This window comes from Bidens hawaiensis, unplaced genomic scaffold, assembly GCF_021521415.1.
Source record: "Bidens hawaiensis isolate Kalapana, Puna unplaced genomic scaffold, B.hawaiensis_p1.1 tig00012639_1, whole genome shotgun sequence".
Classification (NCBI taxonomy): domain Eukaryota; kingdom Viridiplantae; phylum Streptophyta; class Magnoliopsida; order Asterales; family Asteraceae; genus Bidens; species Bidens hawaiensis.
This window is the reverse complement of record NW_027492043.1, coordinates 18032-39595: the sequence shown is the minus strand read 5'-3', so window position 1 is coordinate 39595 and position 21564 is coordinate 18032. Positions and strand designations below refer to the sequence as shown.

At 33.2% G+C, this 21564-nt stretch overlaps 1 protein-coding gene across 1 annotated transcript; it reads left to right on the top strand.

Moving 5' to 3' along the window:
- Positions 1-13565: 13565 nt before the first annotated feature.
- LOC143541703 (uncharacterized) lies at positions 13566-21060 on the top strand. The gene is made up of 7 exons (XM_077034453.1): positions 13566-14117; positions 14384-14730; positions 15124-15271; positions 15343-16190; positions 17032-17179; positions 17258-17509; positions 20841-21060. The coding sequence occupies exons 1-7, from the start codon at positions 13566-13568 to the stop codon at positions 20877-20879; spliced, it is 2334 nt and encodes a 777-aa protein (XP_076890568.1). The 3' UTR covers positions 20880-21060.
- Positions 21061-21564: the final 504 nt, after the last annotated feature.

The window sequence follows — 21564 nt, the reverse complement described above, 5'->3', positions numbered from 1 at the left end:
AATCTAAATATGTCCTTTGGCTGGGCACGAAATGTTTTGTGATTCCTCGATATCGGCCCATCAAGTATTTATAAAGATTTAGTAATCCTACAAACTTGGGAATAATTCAGCTGACGCACAAGTGACACGCCATATGGTGTGGAATGATGGAAATTTTCCTCTTTATTTATGGACGTAGTCATGCCCCTTGGAAACAAATCGCTTAGCATACTCTTCCATAGGATTATTATCAACGCTCTCGACGTAACATTGAAAAAAAAAAGAGATCTTCTAATTCTAGTGTAACGTGCCTTCAATCAAATTCCAAGTAATAAGTAGGCTCAAGTGATCTTAATGTCTTTCCTAAAATTATTCATTTCCATGATACTCACGCTCTCGTGTCATTGACGATAATTATGCACTAGGTCTCCATTATCGAGACAATGACCTCTCATCTACTATTGCAAAATTCGCTTAACAGTCGAGTCATTGATTCACTCTAAGATTGATTTCACTCTCCAATGCTCATCAACTACCTATAGGTCAAGCTCGCAAAACTCACCCATTTCCTTCTAGTATCCCATGCTAATATCCCAGTGTGATTTGTCTTTAACCTACAATTGTATAAAATTTCTCACTTCAATCGTTATGTGGTGTCATGACCTAATCACCCTGCGACTTACTAGTTTTTATTTTTATTTTTTTTTTACTATAATAGTACAAGGAATTTAAAGAAAAGATACACGTTTAAATCTCATGATTTCATGTTTTTATTCCCACGTTATGTTTTTCGTAAACCCCAAGTTCTGAACAGTTGCACGAGTCAGAACTTAAGAGTTTTTGTTGAAAGTTTTCACTTTTTATTTACATGTGTAATTTTCTTTTTATACAAGAATTCCAAACTCCATAAACATTCTGGAAGAAAGATCATTGCATATCGCTTATCATAAATAAATTTTTCTTGAAGCTTTGAGTGAAAACCAATTCACTTTTCATAACCTTATGGACTTTAAATTCTAATGGCATACATGTAATTGTAGTGAAATGTGTGCATGATTACATGCATGGGTCTTTCATAAGTCACATGGTATATAACTACCTCGAAAACGATTATGTAATATTTGGATATTTCAAGAAGGATAAATCACCATGTTATTTCAAATTCTACCGCATTTCGGTTTGCGCAAACTATACATCTATTCGCTTGGTCCTTATGATCAGTTGAACCCCATCTTTGTTTCATAGTAAACGCCTAGCCTACACCCATCATTGTGTAATGAAATACTAGAGTTCACGGAAAGCAAAATTTTCACATTGTTCCAATATTAACATCCTATAGATTAACTCAACAACCACCAATACAACTATCCAATCTTATTGTTCATTCTAAGCAATAGCACAACGTTCCTCAAAATACCACAGACTCCATGGTCCCACTTTGGGAAAAGATCCGATATTACCTGGATATATAGATTCCAATAATAAACCATGGTGGTAACAGTTAGTGCTGGTAACCAAACTCTTAAAACATACATGAGATTCGCAAATCACGATATCGCACACTAGATTCTGAGCATCCACTTTCAATCAGCATAATCCGGGCTCACTCCATTGTTCACAAGGTACTTTCTTCAAGCCTAAAAGAACACCTTTACCCCTTAAAAACCAACTTGAATGTCCACGTCTATAATCACCCTCCTTCCACTTAAATTTTTACAATCTGTGATGAGGAAAAGAATGGAGAACGTATCACCTTATGCAAAACTCGAGATTAATGTGTTTACATTTCTATACTACTCACGCGAATTCCAATCGCTAGAAGTAGTGGATGATCCACCTATAATTCATTCCAGACTGCAAAGATACAAAAGACAAGTGTATATTTTCATTATAAACCACATAACCATGCTAATATGTAAGCCTATCCTTTATGGAAGACTGCTCTTTATTATCAATATAGCATTGCCAAGTTAACTAATTCAAAATTTCTAGAATATAAACCTCATAATTAAGGTCCCAAATTTAGACTAACGCCGAATTTCTTGACCATATACAAAAAGTAGAATCTTTTCGTATTCGCCAGGCCCCTATAAACAAAATTCGTTGAAGTCAGATGCGTGCATAAGTATTATGCTGCCCTAAGATCTCATAACTGCGTCATTTATTCCCCTTAACAATGATCACCAACGCATGTTGGAATTATAGACCGGTTTGGGTAAGTCAATACGGCCAACCGGGTTTTGACCCGTGAGAGTTACACCGTGAGGTAACGAACCATTAACCCGCTTAAGTTAGTTTACCGGGTTAGACACGTTAATGAGATAAAAATTACATGGAGCGGGCTTTGGAGTAAGAATTGAACTTGTTGGCCCATTAGGTTTATAACTAATGAGATTAGTTAAACCTAATAGGAGGCTATATAAATATATGATGTTTTAATAACCTGACAACTAATCCTAACAAGTCCATCTCATCCTTCCTCCATCCAACAGCCGGCCACCTGCTTCACTGCCGGCGCCTGACCAGCCACCGCCGCCTGTCCGCCACCGCCTGCCAGTGCCACCGCTACTGTCCAGATACCACCTCCGCCGCCGTTGCAGTCGTGCACCGCCACCGTTGGTCGTTGGATCTCGTTGTGTCACCTAGCTCGATTCGTTAGCCTTCGGTGTCTCAACCGGTTATTTATTAACCGAGGTAAACTTAAATATATTGTTAGTTTATAATTATATATTTAATGTTTTGACTCGTACCCGTATTTTCTGTAACCGGATCCTGTCGGGTTTAGTTTTCGATGCTGATTAATTATGTATTCCGCTGCGTATAATTATTAATTAATATGATTAATTATTGTTTGTCACGTTTATTGAACCGGATTTAATAAACAAAATTTTAACTGATCACCACTGAAACCCAACAGTGTATCAGAGCCTTGGTTACAACATACGAGTCGAATCTGGTATTTTCACCGGTTCTACATCATTAACTTCAATGGAGTTGACGTTTATGATCTAGATAAAGTATTAGGGCAATTTTAGTTTGGTCAAAATTTTATTTATTTTATTTGACCAAAATATTGTCCGACTTATTTTTCGTTGAATATGTAAATCTGGTCCAACCTTGTTTGTTTGGTTGAATGATTTTATTTTTGCCATATGGATGGTTCAAAAGTTGTATTTATTTTTCAGTTTTATTTTATGGTTTTTGGCCACCTTGATGGTTCAAAATTGTAATAGATAGGGTTTAGTTTTTCATTACTTGTATTAGTGTAATTTTGTAATGAAGAAGACCCGAAGAAAACCGAGGACGAGCTCATTGAGTTCTTGAAGTCAGTGGGAGTTACCAAAGATGACGGGATGCACCAAGAGTCCATCCTTGTGGTTGTTTTGTGTTGTGACCCCTTGGCCCGATTGATCTTGCTAATAGGCTCTAGCAAGATCAATCAATAATCATGGCCATTTAAGATTTACATATTCTGTTTGCTATTTTGGTTGCTTGCTTGATTATAATAGGATTATAATACCACTAACCTAATACCAAATAAATTAACCAATCAAGTTTTGCAAAATTAAACTAAATTTAATTTTCCATAACTAATAACTTAATAGGTAAAACTATTAACTTAAAATTGGTTGGTATTATCATGACAAACTTAGTTTTAATAGGTCATATAAAACTAAGTGTCCTGAGAGATGAAAGGGTTCATCAAATTGTCTCGATCAATAAAGTAAAACTGGACTTTTACTCTATTTGGTAAATATTTAAAATTAATCCCAATTTAAATCAATAGTCTATGCCATCCTACTATAAGTCACACTTGAGGCATACTACGAAACTTCAAGTGTTTGGAGCTACAGCATCGCACTTGATTTCTAGCCTATCACTTCAAGGTTAAAGAGTTTCGTTGACACATCCGGCCCTTTCACAAGTGACTATACTAGGGTGACTATTACTTTACTCTCTTGTTACGTGCTACAGCTGTCTGGAGACTAAGGTGGGCATAGATGAGGCTAAACATATCTACTTAGGTAAATGTTGTCTTAATAGGCCTCATAAACAAGAGTTGTGCTCTATCCACAATTGGAAATCGTTGTCTGTCTGCCTAACCACTTACTAATGTTGTGTGCTACAGTTGCCATTAGTAACTGGAAGCCAGATTCTCAAGTTCCTATTTACTAATGTCATTGGGTCATTAATAATAGGATTATAGTTATTTGTACACTTCTCACAATAAAAATCATTTGTATTTGATCCAAACCATATATATATATATATATATATATATATATATATATATATATATATATATATATGGTTTGGATCAAATACAAATGATTTTTATTGTGAGAAGTGTACAAATAACTATAATCCTATTTATTAGAATAATAACTATAATCCTATTTATTACAAATAACTATATGTAGTAGTACTTATTTATTACAATAGTAAGATATATATATATATATATATATATCTTACTATTCTAATAAATAAGTACTACTACATACCACTTGTCATCTTTTTAACAACTCTCACAAATTTTAACCCATTTTCAAAAAATGGTATCTCATTCGGTTTAACCCGACCCAATAATACTAGCCAGATCCATTTTTTTAATTCTTTCTTTCTTTTCATCAAACCCTAATTCCAGTTCATATCCAACAGCTGTTCCTCTATTCCTTACCACCATGCCATCAAACCCTATGTCGTTCCTTTGTTCCTCTGGTTAGTCCACCGCCGTCGCCTTAAAATCTCGCCACCGCCGTCGCCTTAAAATCCAACCACCACTGTTGCCTTAAAATCTCGCCACAGCATCGCCTCCTCTGTTCATCTCTTCTACCTTTCTTTCTTTTCATAAAATCTCGCCACCGCCGTCGCCTTAAAATCCAACCACCGCCGTCGCTTGTAATGCTATCAAGGAAAAACTGGTAGGTTGTACATACTGGTAAAATAGTTGTACTCCATATATATATGTCTGTATTTTGAGTTTTGACCTGAAACTAATTGTTGCAACAAATCGACTGTGTTCGTAATCGGTTTAGGTGCACAAGATTTAGCTTCAATGACCTTAGTTTTATCACTTTGCTACGCTCTAGATTCAAGGTTAAGTTCAGCCCCCGATAAGGTAACTATTGTTTTCATTCAGTGATGCTATGAATAGTATGGTACTTGTATGCATATGAGTTTAAAAGTGCTTTAATGTTTTATTAATATGTTTGTCTATTAGGCTATGAGACTACTATGAATGAAAATGGATTTGGACGGATATTCGGACGAAGATCCTGACTGAGGATGGGGATAGTGACTACGATTGCCGGCATGTTTGGATTTGAATTGGAGTCTCATTAGAATGGTGATGGGATATTATTTCTTCATCTACTTCCAGCCTACTCGTTTTGAGATAATCATAATATTGTTGTTAATCAATATAGATTATTATTATTATTATTATTATTATTATTATTATTATGTGATTTGGTTATTTGATGGCTTGATTGCTTTCGTCACGTGTCTATGTCATCATACATTGCGCGCATTTATAACATGAAAAATAGATATAGGAATATGCTTCTTTTTACATGCTATATTGTTTTGGGTGATCCTTTGCTAATCTTAGGACTCTCTTTAGTAATCAAACTAAATATTATAGGATAAATTGGTAAGTTTTTGTTTTGGTCACGTCTCTATGTTACCATACATTGCATTTATAACATGAATTTATATTTTTAGCAAGATTGTAATTTGTTAATTGTATTTTTTCTTAATATTAGTAAAAAAATTATTCAATTATGTTATGAAACAAAGATGATGCTCCTAATAATATATGGTTGAGTCAACTTATTTACAGAATTATATGGAAATATTGAGTCAACTTAAATAAAATTTTCAACTACTTCTAAAATTATCTCCTAATTTTACGTAATTATTATTTAAATTTCAAATCATTCCTAATCTACTAACAAACACTAATCAACCGAGAACCATTATGGCAAACAGGTTAGTAGTTTTTATTAAATTACATGTTCATCGGTTTATTATTATTATTGTTGTTGTTATTGTTGTTATTGTGTTAGTATAATGTTAGATCTTTATAAAGTTTTGTGTAGTTTTATAGTTATAAAGCTATTATTATGTTAAATACATGATGTTATATTTTTATTTTAGTTTAATTTGTCAACTTTAAAGCTTTTTAGTTTCAAATGTAGGGTTTTTAATAATTGTTTGAATCTTGGTTTAGGTATTAATTGTGAAAGGTTGCAACCAATGTTTTAAAAACCGGTATTTTACTCATACCGAATTAGGCAAAAAAAATGGTATAACCAGTTGAACCGGTTTTTACCAGAAGGTTCAACCGGGTTAAATAGTTTACCTTGTAATTTCATATAAGTGTAACTTTCACTCAAAAAACTCATAAGTATATGATTCCTTTAAAAAAATATAATCTAAAAGTTAATCTATAATAAAAAGTAATGCAAAAACACTTGATTTTCAAAAAAATAAGCCAAAGGTTTACTCAGTTCAATGTTAATCTCTAGGTTAAAAGTAATTTTTAGAAAACATGGGCCTCAAAATATCAAAAATCTCTTGGACTTATAACCGGTTTGCCGGTTTAAACCGGTATTTTAGAAAAAAACCGCCGCTCGATGTTCTAGCAAACCGTCCAAAAATAGCGAACACAAAATACCGGTCTGATATGCGAAATCCGGTATTACCGTTTCAACCGGCCGATACGAACCGGTTTTTAAAACACTGGTTGCAACTTTTTTTAAGTGATTACAGTTTTTTTTTTTTTTTTTTTTTTTGAAATTGTTAAATTTATTAGTCGGATTGCTTTGGTAAAAAAAATTAAATTTATTAATGACTACATAAAGGTTTATTTTTTCATTTATATTGACATCCTATTAATTTAGCATGTTATGTGCATATAATTCTGATTTCTTCCCAATTTAAACTTTCAAAACATTCCTTATCAATTCAATGACCAGTTATGCTAAATATACTTCCCAATTCAAAATTTCTAAATTATCTTTACGGATTTTTCAACTTATTTACAGAATTATATGGAAAGATTTAGTCAACTTAAATAAAATTTTCAACTACTTCTTAAATTATTACCTAATTTTATGTAATTATTATTTAAATTTCAAAACATTCCTAGTATACTATTTCTAAATGCACTATATATAAGATATAACACAACACTTTACTCTACTAACAAACACTAATCAACCGAGAACCATTATGACAAACAGGTTAGTAGTTTTATTAAATTACATGTTCATCGGTTTATTATTGTTGTTGTTGTTGTTGTATTATTATTATTATTATTTTAGATAATGTTAGATCTTTATAAAAGTTATGTTTAGTTTTATAGTTATAAAGCTATTGTTATGTTAAATACATGATGTTATATATTTGTTTTAGTTTAGTATGTCAAGTTTAAAGCTTTTTAGTTTCAAATGTAGGGTTTTTAAATAATTGTTTGAATCTTGGTTTATATATTAATTGTGAAAGGCTGCAACCTTTTTATGTGATTACTGTTTTTTTATTTTAATATTTTTTGTTCTGCTGAAATAGTTAAATTTGTTAGTGGGATTAGTTTGAGAAACAGGGTTGTGTTAATTTTTTTTATACAAAAAAATAATATCATAAAAGCCCTATTAAATAAGGAGGGTTTGGTAAATAATAACTTAAAGCCCCCGGTAACACACACGACATTGTGTGTGAGCGCGCGCGTAATGTTATGCTTTATAATTCCTGTAATTTTAATGAAAGTTGTAATTGTATTAACAATATATGATAATTGTGTTACTGATTGTATTTTGTTTAACGGTTAAATATTGTAATTTTCATTAATTCCCCATGTAATACACGGTTCTCAAACTAGTATATATATATATATATATGGTAAAGTTGACATGCAAATAGAAAAATGTGCGAAGCATACGAACTAAAACAAAATTGGAGGCGATGGCATTTTGGTAAATAAGTGGAAATCATGTTTGTAGTTTATTACAAAATAACTCAATAAAACACATAGTGGGATTTTGATCAAATACAAATTAAATTAATGCGCTAATTGTGTGAATCAAGTGATCTAATTATATATACAACATACTGTAATCACAAGACGATGTAATTACAAAATTACACTATTTTATTCCCCAAGTTAACACACTTTTATAGTTTATACGTTAACTTCCCCCTATAATATATATATATATATATATATATATATATATATATATATTTATAATTGTGAAACGGTTTTGGTTACAGCCCCTTTTTATCCACCACCGCTAGCTACCACCCAAGATCTAGAACCCCCCCCCCCCCTCTCTCTTCTCTCCCTCTCTTTCTCCCTCTATGGACTCCTTTATATGGTACCTGGTGTTACCTAAGATCTTTGAAATATAATTATTTCTTGTTGCTCTCTCTCTCTCTCTCTCTCTGATCGATGACAGAAGGCGAGAGTGAATATAACGATTTATGTTAGATTATGTGGTTGTTCATGTGCAGTTGGCATTTTGATCAAATGATGATAATTGAGATGATGATTTATGAACGAAACTCTCTCAATTCACTAAAGACGATCTCATTTTCAACTCTATTCGTGTATTAAATTTATAACAAGTATAGTGAAGATTTAAGGGGAAGACCACCAACACCACACATCTCTCTCTTCCTCTCCTCTTGGTCGATCTGTTGGGTTTTTCTAGCCGTTCCACACCACCATAGATTCACCACTGCCACTCCAACAACCTATCTTCTTCCCCCAAGCAGATCTGAACCGTCACGTCTTCTCAAGCCAAACCAAATATCAGAGCTTCTAAACAGTGTCAGGTTCAACAAAACTCAAATCCGAGTTTTGATTTCAATGTGAAAAATCATAAGGATTAAAATCTGGTGGGGTTGGGTTGGGTTGGGTTGGGTTGTTATTTATTTATTATTAAAGCACATCAATGCCATTAAGTTTGGGTTTCATTGCTAGTGGTGGGATTCAATACAAATAAAATCTATATCTATATATACTATTAAAAAAATTCAATCTAGCCAATTTCTATTGGTTAATTTTAGTACTTTCTAAATATAACTAGGATTCTTAAGATTTCTTTACAATTTAATAATTCAAAATTAAATTAAGGATATGTTTGATTGGAGGTAATGGAATGAACAGTGAATGGAATGGAATGAACTATGGAATGAAATGGATCATTACATTCATTTGTCTTGTTTGGTTAACATATGAGAATAAAATAAATTATTACTTTATGTTGTTTGGTATCCCAAAAAAAAATTGTAGGAATGAAATAGAAATAATAAAAACACTTTTATCTTAAAAAAAAAAAAAAAAAAAAAAACCTTACGATGGCGATGGTGGTAGCTCCGGCAACGAAAATGGTGGTGGTGGTGGTGGTCAGGTGGCAGTGGTAGATTTGGTAGTGATGGCAATAGTAGTATGGTATGGTGGTGGTGGTGGTCATGCAACGACATTTGTGGTGGCGGTGATGGTCAAGCAGCAACGGTGACAATGGTTGCGATGGTACGACGACGGTGACGGTGGTAACGCTGGTGGTAAAGTGGTGGTGGCAGCGGTGGCGGAGGTGATGGTGGTGCCGATGGTAGTTGTGGTGGTTGTTGTTAGGTGATGGTGTTGTTGAGAAAGTAGGGTGAATGATGAATGAAATGAAAAAAAAGAAGAGGGGTGGGAAGGAATGGTTTTGATGGAATGGGATTCCATGTGTAATGGATGATTCCATTCCCTTGAGCAACCAAAAATCACATTTTTCATTCACACGCAATGAATCATTCCATTCCCCCTATCATTCCTGCATACCAAACGATACCTAATAATTTACTTCGAAAGCTTTTATTTTTCTCTACACTTTAATTATTTTCCATGTACAATTTAATTTCTCCACTAAATAGTTGAAGCTTAGTTTTGAAAAGCATTAATGTAAACAAAATTCATAACATTTTATAACCTCCATCATGTTATAAATGTAATACACTCATTTAAACATTATTTCGTTTTGAATCATATGTTTTGTGCTAATCCACTAGGTTCATCAAAAACAATCCCAATATCTAGGTACATTATGTTGTTCCATTCATTTTGTAGTGTATTCGTTAAGAAAACTTTTAAATATTTTTGATTTGTTTAGACTGGACGTAGTGGAATATTTAGGGGCGTTAACTATGATTATGTGGCTGCCAAAACTTTGTTATACACCACTACGTCATTTCTTTATTTTTTAGCCATGCCCCTTGTAAGCCAAACCCTTAACGAGCTTTGTTTGGTGAGTACAATTAATTTTCACACCCTTTCAACACTAATTTCCTTAAAAAATGGTAGATTTTACCTATATATATTATATATAATTCATTCTCTAATTTCTCATAAATTCACTTTTTATTTCTCTTGTATTTTATAAAAAAAAAAATCGGATCAACGACCTAACGATTTATCTTCTTGGGAGGTGGATGAGACGGTGGCGCTCGAAGCTATTCGAGTGGGGGTAAGACATTTAGTTTCGCACGGCCAAACATCACGACCAGAACCGCTTAGACGACGACCGCTACTATAACCGGTTGATGAAAGATTATCTTATTGAAAACCTTTGTACGAGTAATCTTTTCTTTATATATGAAAAAAAAGTTCTAGTATTTTCTTTTTATTATTTTAAGTGTCTTTTGTTTTTTTTTTCTTCTTATTTTAATATCGTTTTTCTTTTGTGGACTTGCAATAACTTTTATATATTAAAGTTGTCTACTATTTTGGTTTCGTTATTTAAATTATTATGTTTATTATTAGATAATAAAATACTAAGTAAATAAAAATGATGAGTAATAAATGCAATTAGTTAAAACCACTGTACTAAATTATAAGTATAAATAAAATTCATCTTTATTTAATGTAATACGCTACATTACTATTTTTATCATTTACCATCTATATATATATACTATTAAAAAAATTCAATCTAGCCAATTTTTATTGGTTGATTTTAGTACTTTCTAAATATAACTAGGATTCTTAAAATTTCTTTACAATTTAATAATTCAAAATTAAATTAATAATTTACTTTGAAAGCTTTTATTTTTCTCTGCACTTTAATTATTTTCTATGTACAATTTAATCTCTCCCCTAAATAGTTGAAGCTTAGTTTTCAAAAGCATTAGTGTAAACAAAATTCATAACATTTTATAAGCTCCATCATGTTATAAATGTAATACACTCATTTAAACCTTATTTCGTTTTGAATCATATGTTTTGTGCTAATCCACTAGGTTCATCAAAAACAATCCCAATATCTAGGTACATTATGTTGTTCCATTCATTTTGTAGTGTATTCGTTAAGGAAACTTTTAAAGATTTTTGATTTGTTTATAATTTTGTAAATTATAAGTGTAAATAAAATCCATCTTTATTTAATGTAATATGCTACTTTCTATTTTTATAATTTACCACTTATATAAGGTTTGTCCAATGTAAGTAGAAAAAAAATTACTTAAGGTCTTAAGTATAGATATAATGGTTCCTTGAGTCTGTCAATGTGGTCATCATGTTTTGAGTAGAAGTGTGAATTTCAACCCGTTTACTAATAAACAACCGATTTTGGTAACATGTTGATGGGCTAAAATAAAATATCTATTGCTATTATTGTTTTTAAATCCGCCAAAATTGGCTAATTCAATTTTAGGTTGGGTTGGGTCATGTAGGTTACATCGGTTACGAGCCTGCTTTGCTTTCATACACACTTGCCAAAATCAAAATTATTCCATTCATAAGTAAATTAAAAAACTAAATATTATCTTATGTTCGATCTTTTTTTTTCTTTTTCTTTATTTGCAGCATGCTTTTACATGGTTTTAGGTTAATCACTTGCGATAACGTCAACATGGAGTTTCGGGGAATTCGACTATAATTTTAATAGAAATATCAAGGTATTAGGTTACAATTTTGTTGTAGGTGACGGTCTTTACCTGTCCATAATGCATTTTAACGCTTAGTGCCGAAATTCAACTTTGGTTGTTTTTGTTATCATGTAATAAATAAAAGTATAACATAAGGTGTAATAATGCCACCAACCTAAATCCAATTAACTTATTATGTTTATTTAAGTGAATGTGATGAATACTAACAATTAAAATTTTAAAGTACATTGTTTAGATATTTCTATTAAAGTTATGAGTCTTTAGAAAATATATTATTTTCTACAAATTTTAACACTACGTTAGTTACTTTCCTCGGTACAATCGACAACATTTTTCGGTCCATTATAAATACTTAGCCAATTCGTCTAAATCCAATTACATTATAATTTCATCAAGTACATGTATCTTTACCTATTAACCAATTTCTAAAAGCTCCGCTAAGTGTTCAAGTCAATGGAGCGACTGAAAATTTTCAGAGGTTTTCTATGAAAATTCACTTTGATTCTCTATCAGCTAATAAGGTGAGATCATTAACATGGTTAAAGCTAAACTGTTTGTCCAGAAAAGTCTGCGATCGAGTAAATAGCTCTACAAACGAATGGATTGGATCGAGTTGGAAAATGACGCTTTACACCCAATCATTGCGGATAACGCTTGCATCCACTGTACTATCGTGTCCCCTTGGCGTCATTCTTCTGAATTTCTAATATTTATGTACTTACTCATGATCATGGTTTAAATGGATCGATTTTGTTGGAATTTATATAGTGTGTACGTATTATTCGACATGATGCTTCGTAAGGACGACCGACATGATAAGTTTCAGTTATCTTTTTAACAATATAATTTCTTATGTTAAGTCCTTAAGTTCTATATTATGGGGTTGTTTGGGATTCCTTATTTTTACTTCCATATGACTTATGGAAAAGTTATAAGTTACAACTTTGTGACTTATGAAACTATTTCTCTCACATATTAAGCAAACCCAAACATCTTTTTAACGTTTAGTTCTATGTGTTTACAGTACTTATTACAATATTTATTTGTGAAATATATATGTTTTTATACGTTTTTTCATGTTTCAATGATTTTACATTACATTTATTTGTGTATTTAAGTTACGTACGTAATAAATATCATGTTATCTTCCCTAAAAATATATTACAAATTATCTTCTCAATTAAAATTATATATATTTGTTAGACGATTTTATATTTTCACCCGTGTCATACACGGGTCAATGGCCTAGTAACCTACTAAATATACAATTAACTAGACTAATAATTATCGTTTTAAACTAGAGTAATTAAGTTATAAAAATAAAATAGTATAATAATAATAAAAATAATTACTCTTATTTTAAATTTTAAAGATAAAAATAATTACTCTAATGTTAATATAATTTGTTTAGTTATTTATAACGATGAAAGTGATTTATTTCTCATCCCTACTAGAGAAGAGATGAGATGAGAGTTTATTTTATTCTTAACTATTAAAATATCTAATTTGATGGACAAAAAAACCCAAGTTGAAGTTTGGCGGGATATGATGATATAATATGATAACCACCACTAGTACCTGCTGAAGCAAGGATAACCAACCACTCCTTCCTACCTGTTCAGCAACCCAACTCAACTTATGCTTCTATGATGGATTCCTTAAGCGAGCTTCTAGCAAAAGAAGGATTCACACGTAACGATCCAAAATCCAATTCAAATCACAAAAAAGTCAAATTCAATGAAACAGTTACAGCTCCCGAAATTGCCTTACCTATTTACATCTGCCGTAGCCGCAAAAGCTTTGAACTCCCAACGCACAAAAGACGATCAGACGAGCCCGCCATTGACCAAGTCGCCACAAAAGCCGTGATCTCGATATTAAGCGGGTACGCTGGCAAGTACCTGAAAGACAAGGGGTGTCGTGATTCGTTACGGGACAAGTGTCGTTCGTTTTCGGATAATGTGGTTTTTGCGAGTATGGAGTTGGGGATTGAGAGTATTGAGAAGTTGATTGAGAATCCCGGAACTATGAAGGTGAAACTGCTGAGGAATTCGATCGGGTTTTTAACGATTGTTGCCTCGTTGAATTCCAAACAAGGCAACACATCTAATTCCCAATTGTCAGCTTGTGCACACCTTTATCTATCCATTGTTTATAAAATTGACAAGAATGATACAATATGTGCAAGGCATGTACTCCAGGTAAATATACCAGCAGCATTAATCTGAAAAACACAATCCGTAAACAAGTAAAATAAAATAATAAAAATAAGTCCAACATAAACATGTGATCCTTTGTTTGTTCTTCCATTTCTAATGCTATATTCAAAACAAGTCATACATAACCTAAACTGGTATTAGAATTGTTTGATATAGCATGAACAAACATTAAAATGTAATAATAAAAATACCTTTATCAATTAACCCAAAACGTAGAACCAAGAACCGAACCTAATTACTACCTGCAGGTGTTTGTTGATTCGCCCCAGTTAGCGCGAACGCATTTGCTACCGGATCTTTGGGAGCATTTCTTTCTGCCACATCTGCTGCATCTTAAAATATGGTATAATAAACAGACAGGAAGTCTTTTGGATGATCTGTTAAAGGATCAACAACAACAGATGGAACATTTGAGCAAGGTTTATGAAGATCATCTGAATACGGGTACGGTTCAGTTTGCTCTTTATTATAAGGAGTGGCTTAAAACTGGTGGTCAACCTCCTGCTAATCTTCCTTCTGTGCCTTTGCCTTTGGTCAACTTGTTGTCGTCTTCGTCTACACGCAGACGAAGCAGTTCATCGTTTAATAACTTTTTGTAAGTGTCAACTAAAATATCTGTTTGTAGTTGGTTCAGAATCAATGTTTAGGGGCATGTTTAAGTTTATAATGAAATAGGGGCATAATCTTTATCTTTGTTTATAAACTTATAACACAAGCACTTAAACCTACTTCCCTAAAAGTGGAAATTATTAACTTTACTCAAAATATATATAATATAATGAAAATTTAGTGACTTTAAATGGACTAAAAACCTTTGAGTGACTTTAATGGAACACTTAAGAAACTCGGTTACCGTTGGATAAAGTTTTCCTTAGTAAGTTATAGTTAAGAATGGTTATATAAGCTTTATAATCAATTTTGGTTTACATTATGAGAAATTGCCTGAATCTATTTTGTGTCTTTTAACATGTGTAAACAAACCATGAAGACACCGTGCTATTTTTGGTAATGATGTTGATAAACAACCATCAGTGGAGTTTGACTATGAAGATATAACACATAAGGAAGAACAAGAAGAAGAAGAAGAAGAACCTTGTTTAGATGATTATAACACCAACCAACAAATCAATATAGAAGTACGTCAATCAATCTCTTATATTTATTGAAAGTAACTGTCACACTAATCAGTATTCTTGAACACTGACAGAGTAGACTCACTGATCGTCCATCCCAAAGCTTTAAAAGACAAACCAATGTGACAAATTTACATGTGAATTCTTCTTCATCTTCATCAGACCTGGCTCAAGCCATTTCCACTATCAACAGTTCACAAAGTTTAACCGAATGCGAAATGGCTATTCGGGTCATGGCTAAAGCATGGTTAGATGATCCACTGATTGAAAAAACATTATCCAAACCATCAGTAATAGAAGGTATGCTAGAAGTGTTGTTTTCTTCCAACAATGAGGAAGTCTTAGAACTAGCAATCTCATTATTAACCGAATTCGTTACTAGAAACGAGTCAAACTGCAAGATCATAACAAACTTTGACCCGCATCTTGAGGGTTTTATGAATCTCATGAGAAACAGCAGCCTGTTTTTAAAATCAGCATCTTTACTCCATTTGGTGAAGCCAGAAGGCAAACAAATGGTATCAAGCGAATGGATTCCGTTAGTGTTACGCGTGCTTGAATTTGGAGACCAAACGCAAACACTATTCAGTGTTCGTTGCAGTCCTCAAGTTGCAGCATATTACTTCATTGACCAACTTCTTAACGGGTTTGACCAAGAGCGGAATATGGAGAATGGGAGACAGGTTATCTCACTTGGAGGGTTGAGTTTGTTGTTGAGAAGAATAGCCAGTGGTGATATTGTAGAGAAGATGAAGGGCGTATCCGCCATTTACCGATGTGTACTGTCAGATGGAAGGTGTCGACACTACTTAGCAGATAATTTGAACCCCGAGCTCGTTCTTGAGGTCATGGTTCATGCCAAAGAGCTAGATTGCATTGAGACCACAATCTATTTGCTTATTGAGTTAATATGTCTCCGTAGGTAAAGTTCAAAACATGTAATTCTTGGTCATTGTTTTCAGAATCAGACTGGGCAGCGAACTAGTCACCTTATCGGTCCACTAGTCAGATTGGATTTAAGAACGAGATGATGCCATATATAATATAATAAGTTAAAACTATATGCGTATATCTATTACAAACAAAATATGAATATAGCTTATACTTATAGAGTTGAATAGGAGTTTAGTCCCAGTGGTTTGACCCAAATAACTCTTTTAGTCCATTAGTATAAATCTGACTTTTTTTAGTCCAACTGTTGCATTTTCATATCAATTATTTCACTAATCCCATTCAAGTTTTCTGTTACATTTTTGTTAAAGACCAAAATACCCTTATATTTGTTGTGTTGCATAGTCAAAATAAGAATCTTTTGGGACCCACTTAAAAATAAAGTACATTAATTCAATAGGTACAAGTAGTTTGGCTCAGACAAATCGTATTTAACTCTACTTTATATTTTGTTATGAACTGCAACTATTCTTGGGTATGTTAGGAAATAGAAATAGTTCGGGCTGATCAGAGATTTTTTTTTTCTTTTGTCTAATTCTGTTTATTTATTCACATATGATTAGTAAGTAAGATATAATTACAATGTTTTAATATTTCAAAATTTCAATGATGTTTTCTGCATTAAAAATACACTTTATTCAACTTCTGGTTGACATGCTTCGATTCGTTTCTTTTTAAACTATTATTTTGTTTGCTTTTACACGCTTGACCGATAGAAATAGAAGATAACTTAAATGGTTCCATTCACGGGTCAAGTTTAAATTGCCACTTAGAAACTTCTGGGGTTTCATTAAGTTTCATGTATTCACCAGATTCGAGCAAAGAACAAAGCTTTTCGACAACTTACTAAGGGGATGTGACTGCTTGAACACTATGCAAATCTTATTAGTTTGTTTACAAAGAGCTACACGAGAAACACGCCCTTTGGTTGCTGCTATAATGTTCCAGCTTGATCTTATGGTAAACATTTCTTAACACATCTTAACTATTATATCATTGTTTTAGACGAAATTGTCATTTAACCGCAATTCATTGCAGGGAGATCCTCTCAAGAGTAGTGCTTATCGTGAAGAGGCAATCGAGGCTATAATAGAATCCTTAGATCGTGAAATATTTAATGAAAATGGTCAACAACAAGCAGCCAAATCTTTATTGATATTAGGAAGCAGGTACTCTTACGCGGGTACACCGGAAGCAGAAAAATGGATCTTAAAAGAAGCCGGTTATGATATGAGCTTGGAGGGTGGCTTACATGGCAGATGTTATGTCGTCCAAGGGTCCAAAACCTTGGTAATCAAAAACCAGGATTCAAAGTTTTTTACTATTTATTCACGGTCCGGTTTTGATGTTTCAAGGTCAAACCATGGGTGACAGTTTTTTAACAACCGTAGAGCAAAACCAAATTGTTGCTAAGGGGCTGGCTTCAGTTTGGTTTCATGGTTTTGGCCTATTTATAGTAAAACAAATCACAGTATTGATCAAAATAAAGAAATGTAAAAGACTGACTTCCTGCATTGTATTAAAAAAAATCGATCTGAGATTCCTGAATCGAGTGGCCAAAATATTTTTCAAAAAACTGACCTTAACCAAACTATTGACCGGTTTTGGCAGTTTAACGGTCTTAAACCGAACCATAAACATTGCTAGTTGATATGTTAAATAATGAGAATTTGTAAAACATTCAAACATGTGATATGTAGAACAATGAAGATGAGATAGAGCACTGGCAAAGGAGAGCTGCAGTGTCATTATGGACGAGTGGGGGCAAAAAACTGATCCGGGCACTCGGCGAGTCGATAGCTAATGGGCTCGTGTGTTTGGCACGCGCGAGCCTCGTGACAGTTGCATGGATCAGCAAATTTGTGCACACGGTTGGTGATGGAGATGTTCTTCACAGCATTGAGTTTTCAACTCTCATACAACATTTGATACAATGTTTGAACCGTGACAACACGATTGAAGAACGCGTTCTCGCTTCGTTTTCTTTGCTCTCTCTTTCCAAGATTTCAGGTATGTATGACACTGATTAGGAGTGTGTCTAAAACCAAAATAACTGACATGCAACTGATATAACTGAATCCAACCCAAAACTGTGGGTTTTATGTTTTCCTGAAAACATAATTTCCGGTTTGGTTTCGGTTTTACGTGTACCGGTTTTGTTTCGGTTTTACGTGTACCGAAAATGAAAAGCTAACCATAAAAGCCGACTCAGCGTAAATACTTAAAGAACCTACTTTTATTTTATAGATTCTCTCTTTTTGAATATTAAGTAATTTATATAAAAATAATTATAAATGGTATAGCCCAAAAAATTTATATATAAATGTGCAATTTTCAATTACTATTACTATTACTACTATATATAAATTAGGACTTTGGTGCCGCAAGTGCCCTACTGGGCCACTTGACGGCACTGTATTAGTCGGGTGAATTTGTTTATTTTTTGTTTTTGTCTTTTTTTTATTGTGTTTTGTTTAGTTCAGTTATCATAACGAATGTAAAGGAAACCGACAAAATGTCAATTTTTTTTGTTGTTTTAGTTCTGGTAACATAACGAAGCTGACGGAAACCGACCAAATTCGAGTAGACTCGTTGCCTCAACGCTTGTGACTGAGAATGCTCGGGTTTTACCAACACGCAAGTTTATTCCCCCCTCCCCTCCACAAAATTAGCCATTGGTCCACCTTCATATTTATATATATTTTTCTTTAAGCTTTTAGCTCCATTTTCGCAATGAGCGTAATCAAAACCGATCGAATTCGTGTCGAATTACTACCACAATACCCGAGACCGACAACACTTATATTTTACATCGCCTGGGTTTGCCGACCAAATAATCATCATTTTAAATATTTTGTTTTTTATTTGTTTATCTTTTTATATGTTAATTTGACGACAGTGGCGGATCTTGACATCAATTTCAGGGGTAAAGTTCAAAATTTTTTTTTATCGTATTTCACACAATGTAAACTACGGCCTTCGCCGAGAATCGTGAAAATTTTTTAGGCCAAAAGCAAAAAAAAAGATTGGCCCTTAAATTAGTTGTGTAATTGGATTTAAACATTAAAAATACATATTTTTTTAAAATATATATAATTAAAAAATAAAAATTCAGGCCTATCGAGGTGTCGGGCCAGGATCGGTCGACCACCCGGCCCTGCCTCATAGCCGCCCTTGATGTATAGAAACACGATAATAAATAAATTTAAATACATATTGTGCAAATTTCTCCTATTCGGTTTTTGAAAGATTGAAATCAAGACATTACATCCTCTTCTTTTACTTTATCAAGCGTTTCTCTTTCGATCGCACAAATTAAAGCATTGTTCAAATACTCATCACCCATTCGGCTGCACAAATCCATCTTGATAAGCTTCACTTAGAAAAGAATTTTCAATGGTTGCGGTTGCAACCGGTAAAACCAACGCTAGCTTCAATATTCGATAACCAAAGGAAAAGTGGTGTGTTTTCCCGTTTCCACCATTACACGAGCAAGGTCACACATTACACTCATTTTTGCAAATTTATCATCTTCCTTTAAAGTGTGATAAAAGGTCGTAAGATCATCACCCAAAATACAACATCTTTCTTCATTACTAAAATCATTCGGACGCATCTCATAAAATGACACTATCTTAGATATATCAACCTTAGAAAATGAATTGCAAGGATTTAAACCAGACATATTTTCTAACAAACTAGTTGAGACCTCACTGAATCTATTTTCATTCTTGAATTTGCATATGCAAAACCATATTAAAAACTTCAACCTCAAAATGGTGTCGAGTGGCGGTGTCTGGCGCAACGTTGTTTGATGTCTGGCTAGTTTTCAATTTCCGAACAACGAGTATTATTTTTGAAAAATGGTTAATGGGTTTTAATTGATTTGGGCTTTAAACTTTGGTTGGGCTTTTCTTTAGTTGAACTTTTAAATTGGTTGAGCTTTAAACAAATAGAGGTAACATCATATTTTTTCAGGGGTAACGAAATACGAAAACCTTCCAAAAAAATAATTTTTTACACTATCGACGAAAAGTTGAGGGGTAGCGGAGATTACCACTGCTAAAGAGCTAGGCCCGCCCCTGTTTGATGAATTAATTTTTTGGGATATAACGCTCAAACTTTATCAACAATATCTGTACTCTAATGAACGTAACCGATATAGAATGAATTCGCGTCGACTCATCGTCGTAACGCTCGGTTTTACCAACATCCTTGTTTCAACGCTTGAGTTTTGTCAGGTGCCCCGGCGCAACACACCGGGTAGAAGAACTAGTTAATATTAAATAAGAAAAAGAGAAAGTTTGGTCCAAAGTTTCACGTACAAATATTATCTGGTCCATTTTGGCCAAAGCATTTTAAGCTCAAACGACAAAACTAAAAATCTGAAACTAAATCGAACTTGTTGTGAAAACCGAGAACAAAAAAAATATAGAAGCTGAACAATTTTCAAAGACCTTAAAGCCGAATTTTCAATTTTTTGTTTAGTTTGATAAACATTGACCCAAAACAACTGATGCATGTGCGCACTTTAGTCACTTTTTACCAATTAGATTTGATGTTTTATTGTCACTTTTGGCCAATGAGATTTAATGTTTTTTTTTTGGGTCACTTTTGACAGGTTTTCGGTTGGGAATATCGGATGATGAGAAAAAGGTGATGATGATGCATCTTAGAAGCATGTCGAAAGTGACATGGACCGCAAAAAGACTTGGTTTCATCATAACAACCAGTCCGCCAAGCAAATATTCTGGGCTTTAAAAATGGCATCACGTATATATGAGTGTACAAAAAAATATTTTCTCTGTTTCTCTTTTTTGGGAAGTAAAGTAAATTTTGTTGTTTATACTTTTAATTTTTTTTACATTCATTATTGAGCATTATTACCTAATAAATACCTTTTTGGTTTGTGTGACATTATCAGTGTAATCATAAAGTAACTTTTACCACATGATCCAAATGAGCAACTTGTTAAGCCGAAACTAATTTACCTGCTTTCGAGAAGCAGCCTCTCTCCAAGGACACTTAACATGGACAAAAAGGTTATTGTGTGGTAGGTCATGGACATAAAGGGTATTAATCTCTCATTTTGCACGCATGAGATTCTGATGGAGGGGGGCTTTAAGTCTATCGTGCAACCTCTAAGGAGGCTAAACCCTAAGATGCAGGATGTTACCAAACTGCTCGATGCAAGATTGATCTATCCTATTTTTGATATTTGCATGCTAGTTATTTGATAGTGCATTCCAATTCAGGTGGTGCCTAAGAAAGATGGCATGATTGTTCTTACTAATAAGTATAATGAGTTATCACCCACCTAAACCGTCACTGGTTGGAGGGTATGC